This window comes from Bos mutus, chromosome 25, assembly GCF_027580195.1.
Source record: "Bos mutus isolate GX-2022 chromosome 25, NWIPB_WYAK_1.1, whole genome shotgun sequence".
NCBI lineage: Eukaryota > Metazoa > Chordata > Mammalia > Artiodactyla > Bovidae > Bos > Bos mutus.
In genome coordinates, this window is record NC_091641.1 from 20,910,018 (window position 1) to 20,935,991 (window position 25,974).

The 25,974-nt window shown below is 44.5% G+C and overlaps 1 protein-coding gene and 1 long non-coding RNA gene across 3 annotated transcripts in view; one reads left to right on the forward strand and one right to left on the reverse strand.

Moving 5' to 3' along the window:
* Positions 1-25,974, forward strand: part of COG7 (component of oligomeric golgi complex 7) — a 90,157-nt gene that overhangs the window by 35,956 nt on the left and 28,227 nt on the right. Inside the window, exons 7-12 of the mRNA XM_005905320.2 lie at positions 137-335; positions 8,513-8,640; positions 10,150-10,304; positions 14,620-14,736; positions 17,278-17,343; positions 25,463-25,649. Coding sequence (XP_005905382.1) covers positions 137-335; positions 8,513-8,640; positions 10,150-10,304; positions 14,620-14,736; positions 17,278-17,343; positions 25,463-25,649 — 852 coding nt within the window. The remainder of the gene's footprint in view (positions 1-136; positions 336-8,512; positions 8,641-10,149; positions 10,305-14,619; positions 14,737-17,277; positions 17,344-25,462; positions 25,650-25,974) is intronic.
* On the reverse strand, positions 344-12,048 carry LOC138985645 (uncharacterized). Of its 2 annotated transcripts, none has more exons than XR_011462691.1 (3): positions 11,918-12,048; positions 1,061-1,249; positions 344-695 (listed from the first exon to the last, which is right to left on the reverse strand). It is a non-coding gene; the product is annotated as an uncharacterized lncRNA (long non-coding RNA). The 2 variants fall into 2 exon arrangements; XR_011462692.1 differs by having other exon boundaries at positions 1,061-1,350; positions 11,918-12,047.

The window sequence follows — 25,974 nt, forward strand, 5'->3', positions numbered from 1 at the left end:
GAGCAAAGCCTGGACCCTGTAACTCTTGATTGGACCACTTCCTGGCTCACAGGGATTCCTGCAGGCCATCCAGGAGTCTGCTTCATTGGAAGCTTTGCTCACTTGTGATAACACAGACGCCTCTCTCCCCCTGCAGGTCTTCAAGAACCCCCACGACGTCGTAACTGTTCTGCTGATTCAGACCCTGGGGGCCCTGGTGCCCTCTCTGCCCGTGTGCCTCAGTTCCGGCGTGGAGCGGGCAGGACCTGAGCTGGAGCTCGTCAAGCTGCTGGAGTTCTACGATGCCACCGCCCACTTCGCCAAGGGGTTGGAGATGGCCCTGCTCCCCCACGCATGTAAACATGCTTCCTTCCAGCTCTCTGACTTGCCTTCACTCACTTTTTTTGGGTGGGTTGGGAGGCCTGGGTTTGTTTGCCTTTTCCAGTGACTGGAGCAGTGTTTTACTTCTCAACAGAGAGGGAAACCTTTTCCATGAAAACATTGCCATTATGGAAATAATTGTTGCTTAATATATTTGCCTAGCTCCAGGGCTGCCTAGGCGCTTCACACGCCCTGGGGAAGTGACAGGCACTTCTGCAGGGGCTTAGAGTGTAAGCGGCAGGTGGACATTAGTGGCAGCGAGTGGGCAGCAAGTTAGGCCGGGAGGGTGGTGTCCTCTTCCTTTTAAGTCATCACAGAACCTGGGGCAAGTCAACCTAAAAAAGTAAGTTCGAGAGAAGAAGTGGATTAGAGGAGGCTTTTGCAAGGGCAGCAGCCTATTTTTAAGGGCAAGGGTGCAGTATTAGGACCAAGGGCGGCTATAAGGTACCTGGGCTTTCCCCAGATGCCGTGTGAGAGCACAGCGCTTTTTATTCCCATTTGGGCAAACAGTGCGTGGTGTGTTGCATTTCCCCAGCTGTTTCCCATCTATATTAAAAGCATCATAAAGCTTTAAGTCACACAGACCTCGTAAGGAATGCTGCTGTCAAATCAGGAAGTCGCCTCAGGAAGGCCTGCTTCTGCCATTGGGCTGCTGCGTGTCACTAACTTGGTTTATTTACTAGTTATTCTCTTTAATTACCTGCATGTGTAATACCTCGTACATTCCAGGGAGTGTGTTTGTTGTTCGAGTTCCTGATGACTCATCGGGGGTTTTTGGCACCCTTGCTGGTCAGGCCTCGGCTGTGGGAGAGGCACGGTGAATGTGGGCAGCTTCCAGGGATCTGGACATCCTTGTCCTAGTGGTTGGAGAGTGTTTAGGCCGACTGTCCTGCAGGGGCAGAGTGGAATGAAGGCAGGGCCAGAAGCAGGTTGCTTTCCTCCCACTGGTGATGTATATTGCTGAAGAAGAGAGAACCACCCTCTAAAGAACTGGATACAGAAAGTACTTTGTTAGTCAGCCATGGAAGTTTAGATTTTTCATGATTCCTATTGAGATTAAAAAAAAAAAGTATATGTATTTTTAAATTTAAAAGTACTTCGGAAACAGACATAAAAATAAAAGAGAATAAAAATGATGCATAATCTCTTCACTCAGAGAGGCATGGGAACACTTCCTCTCAGTAGTTCATATATAGATATACATGTTCATAAATGTATATGAAATAAAGGACTTCGCAGGTAACTCAGTGGTAAAGAATCCACCTGCCAATGCTCTAGACGTGGATTCAGTCTCTGGGTTGGGAAGATCCCCTGGAGGAGGAAATTGGCAACCCAGTATTCTTGCCTGGGAAATCCCATGGACAGAGGAGCCTGGTGGGCTATAGTCCATGGGGTCGCAGAAGAGTTGGACATGACTTTGACTAAATAACAACAACATATGAAGTAGATGCATATATAAATACATACATATGCATGTTTCTTGAAAAATACTAGTTTATATGATCTTATACTCTTTCTTTTTTGCTCACATTAATATAATGAGCATTTTTAAGTCATTAAGTATCTTCCTAAGACATGGTTTTTAATGACCATTTGATAATGATGGCTTACTTTAATTTTTTAATCCACTGTTTAGAAATAAAACTATTAAAAACAATCTTGCACATTAATTTTGGAGCCCACCTCTGATTATTCCTTGGAAGAAGTTTGAAAATTACAGTTGCTAATAAATGAAAAATTTTAAGATTTTGTCACATTTTGTTCTGTAGAAAGTTTCTGCCTCTTTACGGATTCATTTGTAGTAAATAAGGCTGCTCATTCCCCCATGCCCTAATCAGCACTAGGCTCTATTGTTTTTCCCCTTGCCAGTTTCTTAGACAGTTAACAATATATTGTTTCAATTTTCATTTCTTTGATTACTAGCCAGTTTGAAAATTATATTATAAAAAGTTATATTTTTTGTCTTGAATTGCTTATTCTTTTGCCTCTTTTTCTGTTTGAGAGTTTAATCTATTTCTGGTTAATTTATAAGGGCAATTTATTTAAAACAATGTTTTATCAAATATGTTATAAAATCAAAGCACTGTTATAAAAATTCATGATACAGTTATATCTATAACATAAGATGAAACTCTCCTATAATCCCACTAGCTGGAAATAACCACTGTTAAAAATTTGGTGTGTATTCCCAAAATATCTTACATAGGATGGATTTTTTCTCATTATCAGCTATGTTGCAGATACGTTTTCTAACTTTCTAGTTTACCTTTAAGACTTTTCTATTTTAATGTATATAGTATAACTCAAAAATATCTAAAAGGTTATACAGTAGAAAGTAAAAAAAATAATTAGTTGACTTTATAGTTAACAAGCAATATGTTTGGAGTAGGAAATGACAACCCACTCCAGTATTCTTGGCTGGAGAATTCTGTGGACAGATGAGCCTGGTGGTACAGTCCATGGGGTCATAAAGAGTTGGACACCACTGAACATGTACACACACGTATTGGGTTTAGAAAAACCCAGAAAATACAAGGAAGGATAAAGAGCAAACTCAATCAGCTGTCCAGAAACAATATTTTGCATTATATACACACGCATATTTTGTATATGAGTGTGTCTGTATACTTAAATGCTTTTTATTTTTTATTAGTTTTTATCGGAGTATAATTGCTTTACAATGTTGTTACCTTTTTTTTTTTTTTTAAAAGAACTACTGTCTTTTTAAAATCTTTATTTATTTATTTATTTTTGATGGAGCTGGGTCTTTGTTACTGTGTGCAGACTTTCTCTAGTTGCAGCAAGTGGGAGCCACTCTTCCTTGCGGTGGGTGTGTGGGCTTCTTGTGGCAGCTTCTCTTGTTGCAGAGCACAGGCTCTAGGGTGTGGGGGCTTCGGTAGTTGAAGTGTGTGGGCTCAGTAATTGTGGCACTTGGGCTTAGTTGCCGCGCAGCATATGGGATCTTCCTGGACCAGGAATTGAACCTGTGTCCCCTGCACTGGCAGGTGGATTCCTAACCACTGGACCACCAAGGAAGTCCTTGTTAAATGTTTTTAATACAATATTTTATTATCACTCTCACCTTCCCAGTTTTATATGGATTCAGTACTGTCATCCAGCACACAAGTTTTCCTAGTTCCACAGCAGTCTTTATAGCTGTTTCCCTACCTCTTATTAAAGTCCGCTCAGTGTACATGGATTATTTTCGGTTGTCCTTTCTCTTTAATCTCTTTTAAACTAAAACAGTCATCTCATCTTTGGTCTTTCATGACACTGATGTCTTTGAAGAATACAGGGTAGTTTTCTTGTAGAATGTCCTATAGCCTGGAATTATCTAACTGTTTCCTTGTGTTTAGATTTAGATGAAACCTTTTTAATAAGAATACTACACTGTTGATGATGTATACTTCCTATGGCATCACATCAGGAGACACATAATGTCCAATTATTGGTGGTGGGTTGGATTAATCACTTGGTAGTTATACCTGCCAGGTCACTCCATTGTAAAGTTACCTTTTCCTCTTTGTAATTAATAATTATCTATGGGGTGATATTTTGAGCCCATAGGAATATTCAGTTCCTTAAGAAACTGAATTTACCTAATGACTTTAGTCATTTACCTAATGACTTTAGCATCCATTGGTAATTCCTGCCTGAATAAACTTTTACATTGCTGATTATAAAATGGTGATATTCTAGTTCTCTCATTTCTTTTACATACATTTGTAGGCATTCTTTTGTGAGGAGATTTTTCTTCCTTTGTCTCTCTTTAATGTCACTGTAAACTTACAGATTTTTTTACTCATTGTATTATGATACATTATTTTCATTATTCAGTTTGATGCTTGAATTATTTCAGATTTGGTCGGTGGTTGCCCCTTCAGGCTGGCTCCTGCATCATTTTGACATGTTCCTATCAGCCTTAGAGTGTTTTATTGCTTTATGGCACACACAGATCCAGGAACATTTTGTACTGCCTCAGACCTGGAATCAGCCATTTTCTCAAGGAGCTTGGTTTCTTCTAGTGGGAAATGGTATTTAGGAACCAAGATCTGGCACCATGGGTGTTTATTGTTGCTGGGCTATTATTACTTCCTAGGCCCTTTATGAACAGAGCTAGGAAATACATTTATTTTATTTATTTTTTAATTGAAGGATAAATGCTTTACAGGATTGTGTTGATTTCTGCCAAGCATCAACATGAGTCAGCCATAGGTGTGTGACTCAGGGAACTCAAACCCTGGCTCAGTAACAACCTAGAGGGGTGGGATGAGGAAGGAGGTTCAAGAGGGAGGGGACATTTGTGTACCTATTTATTTATTTTTGGTTGTGCTGAGTCTGTTGCTACATGGGCTTTTCTCTAGTTGCAGTGAGCAGGGGCTCCTCTCTAGCTGTGGTGCGCAGGCTTCTCACTGCAGTGGCTTTTCTTGTTGCAGAGCACAGGCTCTAGAGCACTCAGCCTTCAGTAGGTGTGGCACGAGGGCTCAGTAGTTACGGCTTTGGCCTCTGGAGCACAGACTCAGTAGTTGTAGTACACAGCTTATTGCTCTGCGGCATGTGGGATCCTTCCGATCAGGGATTGAACCCATGTCTCCTGTATTGGCAGGCAGATTCTTTACAACTGAGCCACCAGGGAAACCCCATATTTTTAAAAATTACCAGTTTATACTGATACTTCCAAATCAAATCCAACACCAGTAGATTTTTACCTCTTGCCATTCTCTACTGCATCTGTTCTCTCCTACAGAGAGAATCATGGTTTCCATCAGCAGTGTGTGTGTGTGTGCGCGTGCATGTGCATATGTGTGTTTCTGTGTTTTTTGTATACACATACAATTATTTTTCATGACCCTCTTATGGATAGGTCAAAAGGTATTTAATTTACTTCAGTTCAGTTAAGTTGCTCAGTCGTGTCCAACTCTTTGTGACCTCATGAATCACAGCACGCCAGGCCTCCCTGTCCATCACCAGCTCCCGGAGTTCACTCAGACTCACGTCCATCGAGTCAGTGATGCCATCCAGCCATCTCATCCTCTGTCATCCCCTTCTCCTCCTGCCCTCAATCCCTCCCAGCATTAGACTCTTTTCCAATGAGTCAACTCTTCACATGAGGTGGCCAGAGTACTGGAGTTTCAGCTTTAGCATCATTTCTTCCAAAGAAATCCCACGGCTGATCTTCAGAATGGACTTGTTGGATCTCCTTGCAGTCCAAGGGACTCTCAAGAGTCTTCTCCAACACCACAGTTCAAAAGCATCAATTCTTCGGCACTCAGCCTTCTTCACAGTCCAACTCTCACATCCATACATGACCACTGGAAAAACCATAGCTTTGACTAGACGGACCTTTGTTGGCAAAGTAATGTCTCTGCTTTTCAATATGCTATCTAGGTTGGTCATAACTTTTCTTCCAAGGAGTAAGTGTCTTTTAATTTCATGGCTGCAGTCACCATCTGCAGTGATTTTGGAGCCCCCAAAAATAAAGTCTGACACTGTTTCTACTGTTTCCCCATCTATTTCCCATGGAGTGATGGGACAAGATGCCGTGATCTTAGTTTTCTGGATGTTGAGCTTTAAGCCAACTTTTTCACTCTCCTCTTTCACCTTCATCAAGAGGCTTTTTAGTTCATTCTTCACTTTCTGCCATAAGGGTGGTGTCATCTGCATATCTGAGGTTATTGATATTTCTCCCAGCAATCTTGATTCCAGCTTGTGCTTCTTCCAGCCCTGCATTTCTCATGATGTACTCTGCATATAAGTTAAATAAGCAGGGTGACAGTATACATCCTTGGCATACTCCTTTTCCTATTTGGAACCAGTCTGTTGTTCCATGTCCAGTTCTAACTGTTGCTTCCTGACCTGCATACAGATTTCTCAAGAGGCAGGTCAGGTGGTCTGGTATTCCCATCTCTTTCAGAATTTTCCAAGTTTGTTGTGATCCACACAGTCAAAGGCTTTGACATAGTCAATAAAGCAGAAATAGATGTTTTTCTGGAACTCTCTTGCTTTTTCGATGATCCAGTGGATGTTGGCAATTTGGTCTCTTGTTCCTCTGCCTTTTCTAAAACCAGCTTGAACATCTGGAAGTTCACGGTTCACATATTGCTGAAGCCTGGCTTGGAGAATTTTAAGCGTTACTTTACTAGCATGTGAGATGAGTGCAATTGTGTGGTAGTATGAGCATTCTTTGGCATTGCCTTTCTTTGGGATTGGAATGAAAACTGACCTTTTCCAGTCCTGTGGCCACTGCTGAGTTTTCCAAATTTGCTGGCATATTGAGTGCAGCACTTTCACAGCAGCATCTTTCAGGATTTGAAATAGCTCAACTGGAATTCCATCACCTCCACTAGCTTTGTTCGTAGTGATGCTTTCTAAGGCCCACTTGACTTCACATTCCAGAATGTCTGGCTCTAGGTGAGTGATCACACCATCGTGATTATCTGGGTCGTGAAGATCTTTTTTGTACAGTTCTTCTGTGTATTCTTGCCACCTCTTCTTAATATGTTCTGCTTTTGTTAGGTCCATACCATTTCTGTCCTTTATCAAGCCCATCTTTGCATGAAATGTTCCCTTGGTTAATTTACTTATTCAACTATAAATGGGCTAGTTCTAGAGTGCTATATGCTGAGGATGCCATGCTAAGTAAAACCAGACACAGTCCCTTCTCTCATACAATATATATTGCAGTGGGAAATAGCCAAATAATCTTACTAATGAGTGTATAATTACAAAGTGAGGTGAATACTTTGAATAGCAAAATGGTTGTAGGAGAAAAGTTGAATGGTCCTAAGCAGATAAAGATGATCAAGACCCTCAGACATGAACTGAGTGAGTCCTCAAGGAAGAATAGGAGTTAACCAGATGAAGAGGGTTAGGGAAGAACAAGGTCTTTCCAAACAGAAATAGTAGCTGGTGGCCAGAGGGGAGCTTTTGAGAAACCGAGAGAAGGCTGGAGGCTAGGGGAGTTGTGAAAGAGGCCAAGGCTGTAGAAGTAATAACAAAAGTCAGTTCAGTTCAGTCGCCCAGTCGTGTCCGACTCTTTGCAGCCCCATGGACTGCAGCGTGTCAGGCTGCGTACAACAAAAGTAGCTGGCATTATTGAGAGCTTACACGTGTTAGACACATACTATTTTACCTAATCTCCAGTTAAGCCTATAAAATTGATGCCATTATTAACCTCATTTTACAGTTGAGGAAACAGACATTGAAAAGTTAAGTCATTTGCACCCAGTCCCCTAACAGGAAGCGAGAGAACTTCAGTTAGAAGAGCCTTCATCCTTAACTACCCCCTCTTTCACCTCCTGAGGTCAAGTGATGGTAGAACTTGGCAGGCTATGGAAAAGATTTTGGATCCCAGCTGAAGAGAGAATTCTTAGCAGTTGAATTACTGTGTCACAGAATATGCATGTTAAAATCTTCATGTAGTTGAATATAGGAATTTTGGTGCATATCCCGTTTCTGTAAAATCCTAGGAATGCTCCAAATGAAAATGTTCTTTGTGCAGAGCCTTTTCTCTGTAGCAGTTCTTGAACTTGACCCTGGGGAGGGTTATCATTTGAAGAGGTTCTCAATTATGATGGGTTATAGGATTAAGGGGATCCATATCTTTATTATTATTTTTAAATTTTTTATTTATTTATTTTTGGCTGCACTGGGTCTTTGTTGCTGCCCAAGGGCTTTCTCTAGTTGTGGCAAGCCTGGGGTGGGGGGCTACTCTCTAGTTGCCGTAGGTGGGCTTCTCACTATGGTGGCTTCTCTTCATGCAGAGCATGGACTCTAGAGCACAGGCTCAGTAGTTGTGGCCCACAGGCTTAGTTGCTCCGAGGCACATGGGATCTTCCCGGACCAGCAATCAAACCCGTGACCCCTGCATTGGCAGGCCGATTCTTAACCACTGGACCACCAGGGAAGCTCCCTGAATCAGTGTCTTTAATAGCGCTTTAGGCAAATAGTACACAAAGCTCAGATTTATTAAAATATTTACTGACATGATTGTTGCAGGTTCCATGAATGGTAAAAGCAGATGAACAGAAAGTAGTCACCCCAAAGATGAAATAGGAAAAGTTCTAGTAGAGTTCCTTCCACCTATCGTTTTTCACCAGTTAATTTCCAGTTCTTTGTTCATTATTGCTTTTAATTTCTGATTTCCTTGAAGATGAGCAGAACCTGGTGAAAGTCATGGAACTGGTGGATGCTGTGTATGGTCCGTACAAGCCCTACCAGCTGAAGTATGGAGACATGGAAGAGAAGTACCTTCTCATCCAGTTCAGCGAGGTGCCTCTGGTAAGGTCACAGCACTGCCGGGGCCAACTGGGCATCACTGTATCTGCCAGGCTAGGGTCGGGGTGGCTGGGATGCTTCAGAGAAGGTGGGAGCCAGCATACAGAATGCAGAGAGTGGGAACAGGTGTGTAAAACATGGGCTTTCAGCGCTTCCTGGGCTCTTGTAATCCAAATTAAAACGAGACCACAGGTTTGCTACCTGGTTTTTATTTAAAATCCCCAGTAAGGACCTCGCACCCCTCAGAGGCTTAAATCTTCTCAAGATTAAGTTGGTTTTCTCCCTGAGTCAGTCATGATTATGCAGTCTTTTGTTCAAGGCAGATATGCAAACAGACACTGGAGCAGAGCACTCAAGGACAGTGCTCTCAGGCCAGGTTCACCAGGTGGACACACCAGAGGGGAATTTCCATTGCTAATAATTAAGGCTGTCTAGTGGGAGGTGGGAGAAGGCAATGGCACCCCACTCCAGTACTCTTGCCTGGAAAATCCCATGGACGGAGGAGCCTGGTGGGCTGCAGTCCACGGGGTCACTAAGAGTCGGACACGACTGAGCGACTTCACTTTCAATTTTCACTTGCATGCATTGGAGAAGGAAATGGCAACCCACTCCAGTGTTCTTGCCTGGAGAATCCCAGGGACTCGGGAGCCTGGTGGGCTGCCGTCTATGGGGTCGTGCAGAGTCGGACACGACTGAAGTGACTTAGCAGCAGCAGTGGGAGGTGAGTTGACATTGAAGAATAGATCTTACAGTAGTTCAAGTCGGCTGCCTCCTGCCATTTTTTTTCTGTTTTCTAAGGATGTCCCTAGAAAGTCTGTTCCACTCAGTTATGTTTTTGCCCCTGAAAGAAGCATGTTTTTTTTTCACCACATTCTTTTGGAGTGTGTGATACAGAGAATGCAGACCCTCACTTGAGAGCCAGAGGGAGAGCTGTTGCTGCTACTGCTAAGTCGCTTCAGTCGTGTCCGACTCTGTGCGACCCCGTAGACGGCAGCACACCAGGCTCCCCCGTCGCTGGGATTCTCCAGGCAAGAACACTGGAGTGGGTTGCCATTTCCTTGTCCAATGCATGCAAGTGAAAAGTGAAAGTGAAGTCGCTCAGTCATGTCCGACTCTTAGTGACCCCGTGGACTGCAGCCCACCAGGCTTCTCTGTCCATGGGATTTTCCAGGCAAGAGTCCTGGAGTGGGGTGCCATTGCCTTCTCCCCAGAGGGAGAGATACCATCTTAATCACAGAAAAAGAGGAAAGAGATAAAAATAATAAGGATGACTATAAGGATTTAATCATGCTTTTTGGCCAGGAGTTTATTTCTGTGATCTCACTGGCCACTTAGACTGTTCTTCACTCAGTCAGGCTCTTAAAGAGCTCTCATAGTTTGGGACTACATTTCTGATGTTCGTCGTAAGTGGTTTGACCATGAATGAGGAGATCTGGAGCTCCTCCCATCTGAATGTTGTCTATTCATTTGTTCTTCAGTCTGAGGCAGCTTTTTATTGTCTCTGCTGACCAGGAACACGGGGAAGTCATTGACTGTGTGCAGGAGCTGAGCCACTCTGTGAACAAGCTCTTTGGCCTGTCTTCTGCAGCCGTTGACAGATGCATCAGATTCACCAGCGGCCTGGGGACCTGTGGCCTGCTGACAGCCCTGAAGTCTCTCTTCGCCAAGTAAGGCTGGGGAAGTGGGATCAGGGCCAGTGGCAGGGAGATATGGCCTGCTGGTGGCCCTGAAGTCCCTCTTTGCCAAGTAAGGCTGGGAGAGTGGAGTCAGGGCCAGCCTCGTGGGAGAGTGGTGTCTCCCAGTTAAAAATGCGGATGTCCGTATTCCTGCCATGAATCCTGGAGAGGCACCTGTACCTAAGCCTAAGGGGACGTCCTTAATGATGCTAAGAACATCACAGCACATTCATTATGGTGGAGCATTTAAAGCAACCAGAATGTCCACCCATTTGGAAACGGCCAAATAAGATATGGTATATTGATACTAAGGGAGTTCCTTATGAGGCAGTTAAAGTGTTAATTCTATCTACACATAACAGCAGGGATAGATGTCAAAACATACTGTTGAAGTGAATAAAAAGTTGCAGGATACAATGTAGAGTACATTTTCTGTAGCAGGGTTCAGCAAAGCTTTTCTGCCAAGGACCAGAGGATAAGTATGGTAGGCCTTGAGGGCTTTGCAGTCAATAGACTTTCATAGAGAATGCTTCCCCAGAAGTACAAAAGCAGCCAGAGACAACACATACCTGAGTGGATGTGGCCTTGTTCCAGTAAAACTTTGTTTACAAGAAACCAGGAGTGCCAGTTCCTATTCTGGATCCTTTTTGAAACTGTAAGTGCATTATATATTCCTGTAGAATACAGGTCACCAAACTCTAGCTCATGAGCCAGGTCTGTTTTTGTAAAAGTTTTTGTAAAAGCGTTATTGGAATTCCACCAAGCCCGTTCACTTATCTGTAGCCTCTAAATCCTCCCAATGAAGTTAGAGTTGAGTAGTTAGAACAGAGACCTTGTGACTTGCAAAGCTTAATACCTGGACTTAACAGACAAAGTTCGCTAAGCCCTGATGTGAAAGGTTAGGCAAAACTCAAAACACTGATTATATTTGAGGAGAGGGAGGACTAAGTTAGTAGTCATTGGAGACTTAGCTTTGTTATTTTCTGATTCTTAAAAAGGAGAATAAATTAACACATTTCTTGTGGAATTAAAAATATAAAATAAAAAAATATATAAACATCGTGCTCAGTAGAAGAAGCCAATCAGACAGGACCTCACGTTATATGATTCCATCTATACAAAATGTCCAGAACAGGCAAATCTGTAGAGACAGACAATAGGTTAGTGGCTGCCTAGGCAGGGGATGCGGGTTCCATCCTGGGTCAGGAAGATCCCCTGGAGGAGGAAATGGCAAACCACTCCAGTATTCTTGCCTGGGAAATTGCGTAGACAAAGGAACCTGGCAGGCTGCAGTCCATGGGGTCGCAGAAGAGTCAGACGTGACTGAGCAACTACACCAAAGGGCTGGGGAGGGGGGGCATTTGGAGGAGATGCAGGATGACTGCCAAAAGGTAAGAGGGTTTCTTTTAAGGCTGATGAAGCTTGTTTTAAAGTTGATTGTGGTGATGGTTGCACAACTCTGTGACTGCATAAATGACTTGTGTGATTTGTGAATTGCAAAGGCAATAAAGCCATTAGAAGAAAGAAAGAGGGAAGACCAAAATTAAATTTACTTAGAGAAAAGAAGAGGTAAGAAATTTCAGTATAAGGCTGGATTCTCTGACCTGTGCGATTGAGGTGGAAGGGCCCTTGGGAGGTTAGATGCTTCAGTCTTTAGCTGACGGACGGATACATTCTCAGGCTCTGCAAGAGATCGTATTCTGGAATAAAGTTGCCTTGAGTCTCAAGAAATTCCTCGTACTGAACTGAATGCTCTTTTGCTGCCGTAAGTTTAGGGAGCCCTTGTCATTCCAGAAATACTGAACATGCCCCTGTGAGCTCTGAGGGCCCCGTGCTGTTGGTTACTGCCGTGGGCGGTCTGCACCTCCGAGGGCGGCTCACAGGAAGATACTGAGGGACAGGGGCCCTGCTCGCAGAGGGAGGGGGAGCGCGTGAGCCCAGACGGGACCTCCCGAGAGAGAAACATCAGCAACAGGTTTAATCAAATAAAAGTCACCTCTTTCTCTGCCACCAACCAGGATTTTGTGGATGAAATAATTCTTTTTGAGATCTAAAAATTTTATTATAACAAAAGTAAAATGCTTTCAAAAATATATATATATTTAAATACAAAAAGGTGTAAAAAAGGAAAAGTCTTCCTTCTTTCCTGCCCATATCCTTCTCCTCAGAAGTCACAACTTTTAGTCTTTTATTTAAATATATCTAGCTGCACTGGGCCTCAGTTTCGGCACGCGGGATCTTGGTTCACTGACCAGGGATTGAACCCAGGCCCCCTGCATTGGGCTCAAGGAATCTTAGCCTTCTCACTCTTCTCTCCAGACTTTAAAGAAAATTTGTTTGTTTATCACCTTTAACTGTTATGTCTTGACTCTCAGCTCTGAAAGGCGAGGAACTGGGCCTCCTTGAGCCTGGTCCTCTCATATCCTCTCCCCTCCCAGTTCTCGTTGGTGATGTTTTCATTTTTGGTTCTTCTATTGGTTACTTCAGTTCCTTCATTTTAAAAAGTAATGCAAATGCATATTAAAAATTCAAACTGGACCAAAGGATGTATGATAAAGCCAGATCACCTTCTCGAGAAGGGGAGGATTTGAAGCTACCAAAACAGCTGATATTTGTTTATGAAATTAGTCAGGGAAATAAGGGTGATACTGACTTGCCCAGGGTTCAAGTGGGACCTTGTTCAGTAGTGGGGGGGAGCATGGGATGGTGTTCAGGAAGGAGGGGTAGGGAGGATGAAGGATGCAGGCAGGGCAGGAGGGTAGCCTAACCTGGACTCGGCCAAGACTGTAGAATCCATAGTTAAAGGTGGGCTGGTACAGAGTCAGGGGCGTTCTGGCTGTGAGGGAGCCTGGGCCCAGGAGGTGGAGCCCCCTGAGCTGAGATCCTGGCTCAGGCACTTAACTAGCTGGGACCTTGAGTGGGTTCATGCACCTTTCTGAGTCTTGTTATCTTTTAGTTGGGGAAACTGATGGTGATAATATCGCCTTTCTGTGTGGTTGTGAATATTGAGTGAGAAGTGAATGTGCTTAGTCGCTCAGTCAGTCTTTGCAACCCCATGGACTGTAGCCCGCCAGGCTCCTCTGTCAGTGGAATTCTCCAGGCAAGAATATTACTGGAGTGGGGATCCTTTCCCTTCTCCAGGGGATCTTCCCAACCCAGGGATCAAACCCAGATCTCCTGCATTGCAGGCAGATTCTTTACCAGCTAAGCTATCAGGGAAGGCAGTGCAGAAGACATCATTAAGTCCATTTTGAAGATGAGAAAACTAAGGCCCAAAGACACCCAGGTACTTGCCTAGATACTGCAGTGCAGGTCTGTCATTGCCTCACAGCCTGTTTCTGGATGTCTCCCTTATGCCCAGGCCTGTGCTAATTCCTGGGGATACAATTATGAGCCACAGAGGGATAGTCCCTGTTCTCTCCCAGAGCTTCTAGTCTAGTGACAGCAATAAACATGAAACACATACATTAAATAAGCTATTTAGTGATACTTGGGATTTAGTGAAAAGTGGGATGTGATAAGCTATTTAGTGATAAATGGGATGAAGAAAAGTAAGTGGTATAGGTGGGAGCAAACGGCACAGTCTTCGAGGGAGGGTGTTCAGTTTGGAATCCAGTTTCATGCTTTGTTAAGGTTGGGCCCAAGCCATGGGGCTTGGCTGTTTACTCTGAATTCAAGGATTGGAGTGGGCTTCCCTGGTAGCTCAGCTGGTAAAGAACCCGCCTGCAATGCAGAAGACCCTGGTTCAATTCCTGTGTCGGGAAGATCTGCTGGAGAAGGAAATGGATACCCACTCCAGTATTCTGGCTTGGAGAATTCCATGGACTGACTGTATAGTCCACAGGGTTGCAAAGAGTCGGACACAACTGAGTGACTTTCACTTTCAAGGATTTCAATGCTGCAGAAGTACCTTGTGGTATCCTAGGTATCAGTCAGGTATTATAGTGGGGCTGTGATGTTTTAAAACAGTCCTTTAAATTAGCTTCCAAAGAAATGCCTCTGTTAGGATGAGGGAGTGATTTGCCAGCATCATCTGTCACCTGGTGGGTCACAGAGTTGTGGTCTTCGTGGCCGTCCCCTTCCCCTCATCTTGAACATCTACTAAAGCTGCTCTGCAAGATGAAAAAGACCATCTTGTTACATAGAGACTTGTTTGTGGTCAGAGCTTTATGAGTCGTGACAGCCCTTCATAGGATAGCCTCTGAAGATGCTCTCATTAGCGGTTTGTCTAAAGCTTTGTAATTCCTGGTGTCTCTAGGTCTGGAGAGTTTATGATGACACCGCTGTTAATTTTTCTTTCCCCTAGGTATGTGTCTGACTTCACTAGTACTCTTCACTCAATACGAAAGAAGTACAGACTGGATGATATTCCTCTCAACTCTCTTTTTCAAGAAGATTGGACAGCTTTTCAGAATTCCATTAGGTAAAATGGGAGTAAACATATATTATATATAATAGTGTATAAAAATGATAAATGTGGGGCTTTTTCTCTTTGACTGTCTCCTCCACCTCCCTCCTCTTAAAGCAAATACTCTAGACACTGCAGACAAGCCAATAAACAAACTGAAAACAAACAAACAAAAAACAAACACCAAAAAGACCTGTCTTGCTCTTAAAATATTTTTAGAAATTCTTTAGGAACTCATCTCCTTTGGTGATTTAAGTTTTTTGTCTGGCTTGAGATTTTTTTCCCCCCTTAGCCTACAGTTTTTGCAGTAAGTTAGAGCTTTTATATTTTAGAAAATGCACAGCTGATTGTATCCTGTTTCTGGATCTAAGTGCCATAGCACTAAATGGTAAGCAGTACTCTTTGGCCTGTAAAGAGCCATGTAAGAGTTCCATGAAAGGACTTGAGGTGACCCTCCTGAGTTGTTGTTGACAGGCTCCAGGGTAGCCTCTGTGATCTGTGGGCTGCTTGGTAGACACCCTGTTGCCCTAAACCCTGAGGTCTGATCTGAGTGTGACTGGCAGTGGCCTGAGGCATTTGGCCCTTGATACGTCCAGCCAGGGGATGCAAATGCTGGCCAGTGGCCGGATCTGACCTATGGACAAGCTTTGTTTGATCACAGGATTTAAAAAATTTTTTTTAGTTTATTTGTCAGCATGTAAAACCAGATATAACATAATCCAGCTTTCCAACATAATGTCAAAACTGGACTGTCTGGAAGCACTGGGTCTGTGTCGCCCCAAGGCCTTGACCTCTGCCTGGGGCTGGAAGCTGAAACCCCCGCTTGACTAGGTAAATGTTCTCTGTTCTCTTCTCCCACTCCTATGAGGCCTATCAGCCGTACTATTGGCCTGCGATAAAAAGCAATCCAGAAATTTCTTTTCCTTACAACCTTTCTTCGCAGACATGTGTTCCGGAAAGGCAAGCTGCTCTCCCTCCACTTACATTCCTTGCCTGACCCCCCGGGCTAGGTAGCGTGCACAGGGTACCCATGGCGCATATGTGCCAATGACCATCTTACCAGGGCAAACCCAGGACCTCCCAAGACCATCTGGAATATCTCCTCATGGGCTCTGATCTGAACTTTTATTTTTTTGATGAAATTTAATGTTCCAGATGCTAATATCCCTTATCAGCTGTGGCAGCTTGGTACATCAGAAAATATTATGCACGAAGTTGTTCTGCTGTACCTGATGTGAGTGGAATATTTCACTTTCTCATAAACCTTTCTTATGATGGAATGCCTAGATATCTTGGTGATGATAGGCACTTTTAGAGAAAGTTAAAAGTTAACTAGCCCTGAGATGTTTTTAATCCTTGGATTTGTCCTGACATTATAGTTTGGTGTTGAAGGACTCAGTGGCTGGAGTTTGAGGCCTAGCATAAAATTACTCGGAAATTAAATGAATATTAAATTCAGACATGATGATCATTCAGGCTTATCTCTCAGAAACAAATGGATTAAACTCATCTGCCTTTCATGTGATCAGAATGGAACATAATTCTAATATCAAAACAGTTTTCTCTTCTATGCCTGGCAAATAGCAGGCATCTCGCAAACATTAAATTATGAATTTTGGTTTTTCAATTTTAGAGACAAAAGATTTCCAACCCATTTTTTGTTTCTGTTTTTTTTTTTTTTTGGTCACACTACAAAACTTGTGGGATCCTAGTTCCCTGACCAGGGATGGAACCCAGGCCCTCAGCAGTGGAAACTCAAGTCCTAACCACTGAGCCACCAGGGAATTCCCTCCAACCCATTTTCTCAAAGACAAAAACCAAAAGCAACTTCAGTATTTTGTGTGCGTGCTAAGTTGCTTCAGTTGTGTCTCTTTGCAACCCTATGGACTGTAGCTGGCCAGACTCTTCTGTCCATGGGATTCTTCATGTAAGAATACTGGAGCAGGTTGCCATGCCCGCCTCCAGGGGATCTTCCTGATCCAGGGATCAAAGCTGGATCAGATCTTTTAGGTCTCCTTCATTGGCAGGTGGGCTCTTTACCACCTGCACCACCTTGTATTTTGGGACATGTTAAATTATTTCAGATCATGTTGGATAGAGTTGTGATTCATAGCACGGAGACCCATGACAGAGGAGTATCAGAAAGGACCAGAATTTCCCTTTTACATGAATTACTAATAAATGAAACATTTCAGGTCAGCCCTCTAAGTGGGCTTCCCTGGTGACTCAGACCGTAAAGGTAAAGAATCTGCCTGCAGTGCAGGAGACCCATGTTTGATCCCAGAGTTGGGAAGATCCCCTGAAGAAGGAAATGGCAACCCAGTCCAGTATCCTTGCCTGGGAAATCCCATGGACAGAGGAGTCTGGCAGGCCTCCAGTCCATGGGGTTGTGAGGAGTCTGACACGACTGAGCTCAAAGGATTAACTGCTTTCCCACAACCCAGCACACAACCAAAAGGGTTGAATAGTTAGAATTTTTATGAATGAGACAATGTTTGTCCTGTAAATGTCAGCATTCCAGATGCTTAAACTTGAAGTGCTTTTTGTTTTGTTTAGGATAATAGCCACCTGTGGAGAGCTCTTAAGGCAATGTGGGGACTTCGAGCAGCAGCTGGCAAACAGGTAGGAGGGGCCTGGGGGTGGGTCCCTGGGCCCAGGTTTAGGGAAGAACTTGATTGAGTACACAGCACAGTCTGACACCTCAGCGCTCCAGGGCTCTCTGTACCTAGGATACGAGGTGTCAGTATTGTCACCATTCAGCATTTATTGAGCATCTAAAAGGAGCAAGGCCTGCTTGGCAGCAGGCACGTAATTTTAGTTAGATATGAAAGTCTCAGCCTAATTGAGGAAAACAGTACATGCTATCTCCAAATTATCAGTGGGCTGGGTTCCTGCTGCATATGTGAGTCAGTTATTGGAAATTGAAATAAATTTCGCCATAGAAATGGTGTTCAAAGCAGTGGTGAAGCCCCTTGGCCAACCTACAGAATCGGGCTGAACCGGGCCAGCCTGCCGTCTGGGTTCTGCCCCAGGATTCTGTGTTGCAAAGTGGGTGTGTGGCAATGAGGACTTCTGGGGTGGGGTCTGGAAGGTCCCTTCTGTCCCTTTCTGTATTCTGATACCTGCCCCGAAGGGACCCCTCAGAGGGCTCCAGCTGCCCAGATGCTCTTGTTTTTTTCTTTCCGCACAATCTCATTGCCTCAGTGCAGCTGGGTTCTCTGTTCTGCAGGAGTTCAGGGGAAGAAGTCTGAACTCAGGTGGTGTGAGGGCCTAGCATCTGTCCCTTCCCCTCTGTCTGGGATAATTCTTCATTGTCCTAAAGTCATCTCTGCAAGAGGGACTTTCTGGCAGTGGTACAAAGTGAAAAGCAAGCCGAGACCTCGGACCGGATGGACGGTAGGGGCGAACTGCTGGGGAAGGAGGTCAGACCGCCCTTGGGGTCAGGGCCCTGAGCTGGTCATTTCTTCTTCTCACCACTTTTGGTCTTCTTTCATTTCTGACCCCATGGATTGCCTTCAAGTCGCAAGACTTTTCATGATGGTTCTCATTATGGGGAAAGTCTTGCTAGGGGTGGGGGGTGGGGTGGGGTGGAATGAGCAGCTATTGCGGTTCATGACTCCCAAACAACCCAGCACAGAGGTTATGTGGCTTCCTGGAACAAATAAAACCAGGGCATCACAGGCATACAATGGAGTGTGTGTAAATAATATAAATGATGACGTGAACGCGCCCTTCCTCCCTACTCCCACGCACACTTACGCTCACATTCATATGCAGGTGTGTATACACACACACACACACACACGGAGAAGGCAATGGCACCCCACTCCAGTACTCTTGCCTGGAAAATCCCATGGACGGAGGAGCCTGGTAGGCTGCAGTCCATGGGGTCTCGAAGAGTCGGACATGACTGAGCGACTTGACTTTCACTTTTCACTTTCATGCATTGGAGAAGGAAATGGCAACCCACTCCAGTGTTCTTGCCTGGAGAATCCCAGGGACGGGGGAGCCTGGTGGGCTGCCGTCTATGGGGTCGCACAGGTCGGACACAACTGAAGTGACTTAGCAGCACACACACACACACACACGCACACACACACACGGTGAAGGGAGCCTCTGGTGGAGGGTAATTAGGTCTGGGTTCACAAACGGCCTGTACAAAAAGTGAACAGTTTACATTTACATGTTCAAAAGAAAAACATGTAGCTTATATTTTCTTAATTACGGTAGTAATTACAGTGGGTCCAACTCATTGCACAAATTAAAAGTTCACAAGTATTCAAAGTAAAAACTGAAAATCTCCTCACCTTGAAAATTCTTCAGAAGAAACAGTTACAGCCCTCCACCCCTGTCACATTTGTTGAGCTCTGACATTAAGAACCTCATCGAGTTAACTCATCAGTCATCCCAGGGGGCACAAAATCCCCATTTTTACACATGAAGAGACATTGAGGCATAGAATTTGACACAGGTAATAGCTTTTTTAGAAAAAAATTAATTATTTATTTTTGGCTGTGCTGGGTCTTCGTGGCTGTATGGGTTTTTCTCTAGTTGTGGCAAGTGGGGGCTCCTCTCTAGTTGCAGTGCTCAGGCTTCTCATTGTGGTGGCTTTTTTTGTTGTGGGGCATGGGCTCTGGAGCACAGGCTTAATAGTTGTGGCGTATGGGCTTAGTTGTTCTGTTGTATATGGGTTCTTCTTGAATCAGGGATCAAATCCGTGTCTCCTGCATTGGTGGGCGGATTCTTTACCACTGAGCCACTAGGGAAGCCGCAGTAATAGCTTTTTAAGTAAAATAAATTATTTGTGGAAAGAGCTGTGTCTGAGGTGATGCAAGTAAGAGGCGGTGTTTGAACGGGGATGTCAGCTGAGTCATCCTGAGTGCATGTCACACCCACACCGTCCTTCCTCAGAGATGGGTGTCCGTCCTTAGACTTGTGTTTCTCTGTGTGCATATCAGAAGTTTTACCATATCAGAACATACAGGCTTGCCTTAATCTTTTAATGAAGATGAATATTACATTCTAAAGGGCAAGGAAGGATCTGGTTAAGAAGATGCATTGGGCATTCATAGATAGGTAAAGAGCGAGCTCCTGTAACTGCACCCCAGCGACGCTGAGTGCCTAGCCCGAGCTCTCTGGCGTGATGAGAACAGATTGAATGTATCCAGGGGAGCCTTTTTACGAGGTGGCGTCATTCTGGAAGCACTGAGCCTGGAAAGGGAAACGAGTAACAGCCACCATCTGTATTCCAATCAGGGAGCCCAAGTGTATGGCCGCTGCCTGTAAAGCTTATCTTATCTCCTCATCAATTTCACCTGCAGAGCCCAGACTATGACTTAGGACCACTCCCCTGGGGTGGCAGCCGTGGTAGCTCGAAACACTCCAGATTACTTGAGCGACGAGTGACACTGGCTACCGGGCTTTTAGAGATCACCTAGGCAGGTGATCATTTTGACAAGGATCATTTTGTGACTTACGGGCTGAGTGAAGCAAGACTGAGTTGGGTGTCACCCAGGGGAGTTCTCTTGAACTCGGGTGACATGCAGGGAGGTTGCCGTGGCTTCTCTATACTTTTATGGTGCCCACTACCGATTTTTGGCACAGTGGCATTTTCACTGGGACACGGCTTTAGTAGGGTAGTTCAGTGGGGTGATGAGGTTTGGAGAATCCAGAATAAATGTACACACTTCCCTGGCTGAGGTGTGGGCAGCAGCTTTTCAAGAAAAGGAGATGCGTTGAGGAAGTAGGTGGAATTGGGATGTTCGTCCCTCCCTCCTTATCATGTGTGGACTTAACTGTCTTCTCCTGGCATGGCAGGTAGCCCAGCACTGGCAAATACTGGGCTTTCCTGTTAATCTCTGAGCTTCTGGGCAGGCTCTGTTGTATTTAATCATCTGAAAGCACCAAAGCTAGCTTAGAGCCCATCACAACATGAGAAAATGTTTCTTTTTTTTAAAAATGTATTTGTTTTTGGCTTCACTGGGTCTTTGTTGCTGTGCAAGGTCTTTCTCCAGTTGTGGAGAATGTGGGGCTTCTCTTGTTGCAGAGCATGGACTCTAGGGCACATGGGCTGTCTAGTTATGGCCAGCAGGCTTCCACGCCATGGCATGTGGAATCTTCCTGGATCAGGGATTGAACCCATGTCTCCTACACTGGCAGGTGGATTCTTAACCACTGGACCACCAGGGAAGTCTGAAAATGTTTCTTAATGAATGAGGAAATCAAGTTTTCATTTTTGCATTGTTTGGTTCACAATGCTGGGAAATACATATAACAGGACATCAGAGTCTAATGATGAGATCATCTCATGGTGACTGGTTGACGTGGAGGCTAGGGAAGAATGCCGTTATTTCCTTGGGGCTGGAGCTGTGTTTATTCCAACGTTTAAAAATATTGGATTTGGTTTTTATTGTACAGCACACTGTTCAGACATTTTAAACTGTTGTCTGTAATATTTGAAACATTCCCGGTGTAACTTCTTTTCTTCAACTTGGATGGCAGAATGATGCCACTTGCTAGCTGCCTGAGACTGAAACATGAACTGCAGTAACCCTGAGAAGGAGAGCTCACTTCCTGGAGGGAAGAGATGAAAGCTCAGCTCTCAACTCCCTGCTCACCAAATCTAGGGCCACAGGTCATTCACAGAATAATTATGGAACACCTGTTCTGTGCCCAGCACTGTGCTTTTGTTATTCAGTACTCAGTCTTGTCCTCCTCTTTGCGACCCCATGGACTGCAGCATGCCAGGCTCCCCTGTCCTTCACCGTCTCCTGGAGCTTGCTCAAACTCATGTCCATTGAGTCGGTGATGCCATTCAACCATCTCATCCTCTGTTGTCCCCTTCTCCTCTTGCCTTCAATCTTTCCCAGAACCAGGATCTTTTCTAATGAATCTGCTCTTCCCATCAGGTGGCCAAAGTATTGGAACTTCAGCTTCAGCATCAGTCCTTCCAATGAATATTCAGTGAATTTCCTTTAGGATGGACTGATTTGTTCTCCTTGCAGTCCAAGGGACTCTCAAGAGTCTTCTCCAACACCGCAGTTTAAAAGCGTCAGTTCTTTGATGCTCAGCCTTCTTTGTCAGTATATGACTACTGGAAAACCCATAGCATTGACTGTACGGATCTTTGTCGGTAAAATAATGTCTCTGCTTTTTAATATGCTAAGTTTGTCATAGTTTTTCTTCTTTTAATTTCATGGCTGCAGTCACCATCTGCAATGTCTTTGGAGCCAAAGAAAATCAAGTCTATCACTGTTTCCATTGTTTCCACATCTGTTTGCCGTGAAGTGATACTGGGTGCCATGATCTTAGTTTTTTGAATGTTGAGTTTTAAGCCAGCTTTTTCACTCTGCTCTTTCACTTTCATCAAGAGGCTCCTCAGTTCCTCTTCACTTTCTGCCATAAGGGTGATGTCATCTGTGTATCTGGGTTATTGATATTTCTCCCTGCAATCTTGATTCCAGCTTGTGCCTCATCCAGCCCGGCATTTTGCATGATGTACTCTGCATAGAAGTTAAATAAGCAACGTGACAATATATAGCCTTGACGTACTCTTTTCCCAATTTGGAACAGGTCCATTGTTCCATGTCCAGTTCTAACTGTTGCTTCTTGACCTGGATACACATTTGGCAGGAGACAGGTAAGGTGGTCAGGTATTCCCAGCTCTTTAAGAATTTTCCAGTTTGTTGTGATCCACACAGTCAAAGGCTTTAGTGTAGTCGATGAAACATAAGTAGATGTTTTTCTGGAATTCTCTTGCTTTTTCTATGATCCAGTAGATGTTGGCAATTTGATCTTTGGTTTCTCTGCCTTTTCTAAATCCAGCTTGAACATCTGTCTGAAAGTTCTTGGTTGCCGTACTGTTGAAACCTCGCTTGGAGAATTTTGAGCATTATTTTGCTAGTGTGTGAGATGAGTGCAGTTGTGCGGTAGTTTGAACATTCTTTGGCATTGCCTTTTTTGGGATTGGATTTAAAACTGACCTTTTCCAGCCCTGTGGCCATTGCTGAGTTTTCCATGTTTGCTGGCATATTGAATGCAGCACCTTCACAGCATCATCTTTCAGGATTTGAAATAGCTCAGGTGGAATTCCATCACCTCCACTATCTTGTTTGTAGTGATGCTCTCTAAGGCCCACTTGACTTCACATTCCAGGATATCTGGCTCTAGGTGAGTGATCACATGATCGTGATCATCTGAGTCATGAAGATCTTTTTTGTACAGTTCTTCTGTGTATTTTTGCCACCTCTTCTTAATATCTTCTGCTTCTGTTAGGTCCCTACCATTTCTGTCCTTTTTTGAGCCCATCTTTGCATGAAATATTCCCTTGGTATCTCTAATTTTCTTGAAGAGATCTCTAGTCTTTCCCATTCTACAGTTTTTTCCTCTGTTTCTTTTCATTGATCACTGAGGAAGGCTTTCTTACCTCTCCTTGCTATTCTTTGGAACTCTGCATTCAAATGGGTATATCTTTCCTTTTCTCCTTTGCTTTTCACTTCTTTTCTTTTCACAGCCATTTGTAAGGCCTCCTCAGACAGCCATTTTGCTTTTTTGCATTTCTTTTTCTTGGGGATGGTCTTGATCCCTGTCTCCTGTACAATGTCACGAACCTCCGTCCATGGTTCATCAGGCACTCTGTCTATCAGATCTAGGCCCTTAAATCTATTTCTCACTTCCACTGTATAATCATAAGGGATTTGATTTAGGTCATACCTGAATGGTCTAGTGGTTTTCCCTACTTTCTTCAATTTAAGTCTGAATTTGGCAATAAAGAGTTCATGATCTGAGCCTCAGTCAGCTCCCAGTCTTGTTTTTTCTGACTGTATAGAGCTTCTCCATCTTCGACTGCAAAGAATATAATCAATCTGATTTTGGTATTGACCATCTGGTGATGTCCATGTGTAGAGTCATCTCTTGTGTTGTTGGAAGAGGGTGTTTGCTATGACCAGTGTGTTCTCTTGGCAAAACTCTGTTAGCCTTTGCCCTGCTTCATTTTCTACTCCAAGAGCAAAGTTGTCTATTACTTCCTACTTTTGCATTTCCAGTCCCCTGTGATTAAAAGGACATCTTTTTTTAGTGTTAGTTCTAGAAGGTCTTGTAGGTCTTCATAGAACCGTTCAACTTCAGCTTCTTCAGCATTACTGATCAGGGCATAGACTTGGATTACTGTGATATTGAATGGCTTGCTTTGGAAACGGACAGAGGTCGTTCTGTTGTTTTTGAGACTGCACCCAAGTACTGCATTTAGGACTCTTTTGTTGACTGTGAGGGCTCCTCCATTTCTTCTAAGGGATTCTTGCCCATGGTGGTAGACATAACTACTTGGCTAAGTGCTGGGAATTCAGAGATGAACACTTGGTGTGTTTCAGCCTCACCATCTGATGGAGAGGAATGGGACAGCATGTGCTAAATGTGTAAGAGGTGAGAGGCTGGTGAGGTCAGAGGACTGAGGCCTGAGGGGTATGATTCGGCACAGGAGAGCAGTCCCTGTAGAAGGGGTAGGATGTTTCCAGGGGCACCAGGGAGGGGAGAGCATTTCAGATCACAGCAGCATGTGAGCAAGACATGCAAGGGCCTGAAGCATGGTGTGTGGGCTGAGCTGGGGGCGGTTGGCATGGGAATGGGAATGTCTATAAGCATATAGGGGCTCCAGTGACGGAGGGCCCTGGGTGCCATGCCAGGCGTGTTTAGTTTTATCTTGTGGGACACTGGAAGGTCTTTGGGGAAAAGATAAAATCAGATTTGCATTTAGAAAAGATCATCCCAGTAACCCTCAGAGGACAGATTAAATGAAGCAAGGAAGGGACGGCCACTGTGATCCAGACTTGAAAGTAAGGCAGTGGCAGGGACAGGCCATGGTTCCATATAAGAAAGACCCAGCCAGAATGACCTGTGGGCATAAGAGACGGGGAAAACTGACTTGACCTTAATGGCAGAGGCAGGTAGCTGCTTGTGTCAGCTCTGGCTCCTGAGACGGATCCTGTCCCCAGCATTTGTTTGAAGATTCAGGCATTTCTTGATGAAGTCATGGGATTTGTTTTTGAAGAAGTAAGTGCCTGAAAACTGCCATGTCCAACTTCCGTGTCCATTCAGGAGGAATGGAGCAAAGGTTTTCAGCGTCCATCAAGGGAGGTCATCTTCAGTAGATACAGAGAGTCTACTCCCCAAGCCATGCTAGAGGTTGATCATCCCATAGAACCTCCCAGCAGGCTTTGTTCCTTCTCAGGAAAGCGCCAGCCTCCCTCAATATGTCTCTCTAAACTGCAGAGTAAGCTTTATGGTGCTGATAAGCACAAGCAGTGCACAAGCCCAGCGTGTATGAGAGTGTGAGTCCTGTGGGTAGAGTTGTGCAGGGAGCTCCAGGGACGAGCTGTCCCACTCCCAAGTCTAGTGCCTCCATGACCTTTAGACTGGTGGCTCCCTTAGCTTTGACCATTCCAAAGAGATGCTCACAGAGCTCATATGTAGGAAGTGCACAGTGTTCCGGATTGCAGTGAATTGACAGCTGCCCAGAGGCTGGGCGTCGTATTAGGACGACGGCATATTCTGTTAGTGTGTTAAAACAGGAAATGAAAACGTCTGGTGTTCATCGTGCACCTGACGTCCAGCTCCCTCCTGAAGGATGCGTGGCATCTGTGTGCCTCATGAGGAGGTCCTGGGATTCAGGGAGGAGCATGAATGCTCCAGGAAGGAAGTTCCATACACGTGGCTCAGGGCATAATGGCCATCACTTTCGTTACAGGATTTTGTCCACAGCTGGGAAGTATCTCTCTGACTCCTTCAGCCCTCGGAGCCTGACCGGTTTTCAAGATAGCATCTTGACAGACAAGAAGAGCTCTGCCAAGAACCCATGGCAAGAATATAATTACCTCCAGAAAGATAGCCCTGCCGAATATGGCAGTTTAATGGAAATACTTTATACCCTCAAGGTATGAGACCAGACTGATGGCATTCTTGCACTCTTGAAAGCTTTTCCCATGTCACTCACCCTTTCCCTAACCTGGCTGCTCTGCCCCCTGTGTGTGGGCCCTGAGCTGTGGCAAAGCCTGCTCCCATGTCTCTGTCTCAGTTATGTTGGGGTTTTAAGAGGCCGAGCAACTAAACCAGAGTCGAACCAACTGAAGCACAGTTGTAGGAGTCAGATTAACGGAGCTTTCTTACTGAAAGATAGGTTGGAGAATGCAGCTCTAGATCTGTAGCCAAATGAGCTTGCCATTCTTCCCCCAGAGTTAACTTGTCAGCAGGGTGGGCTGA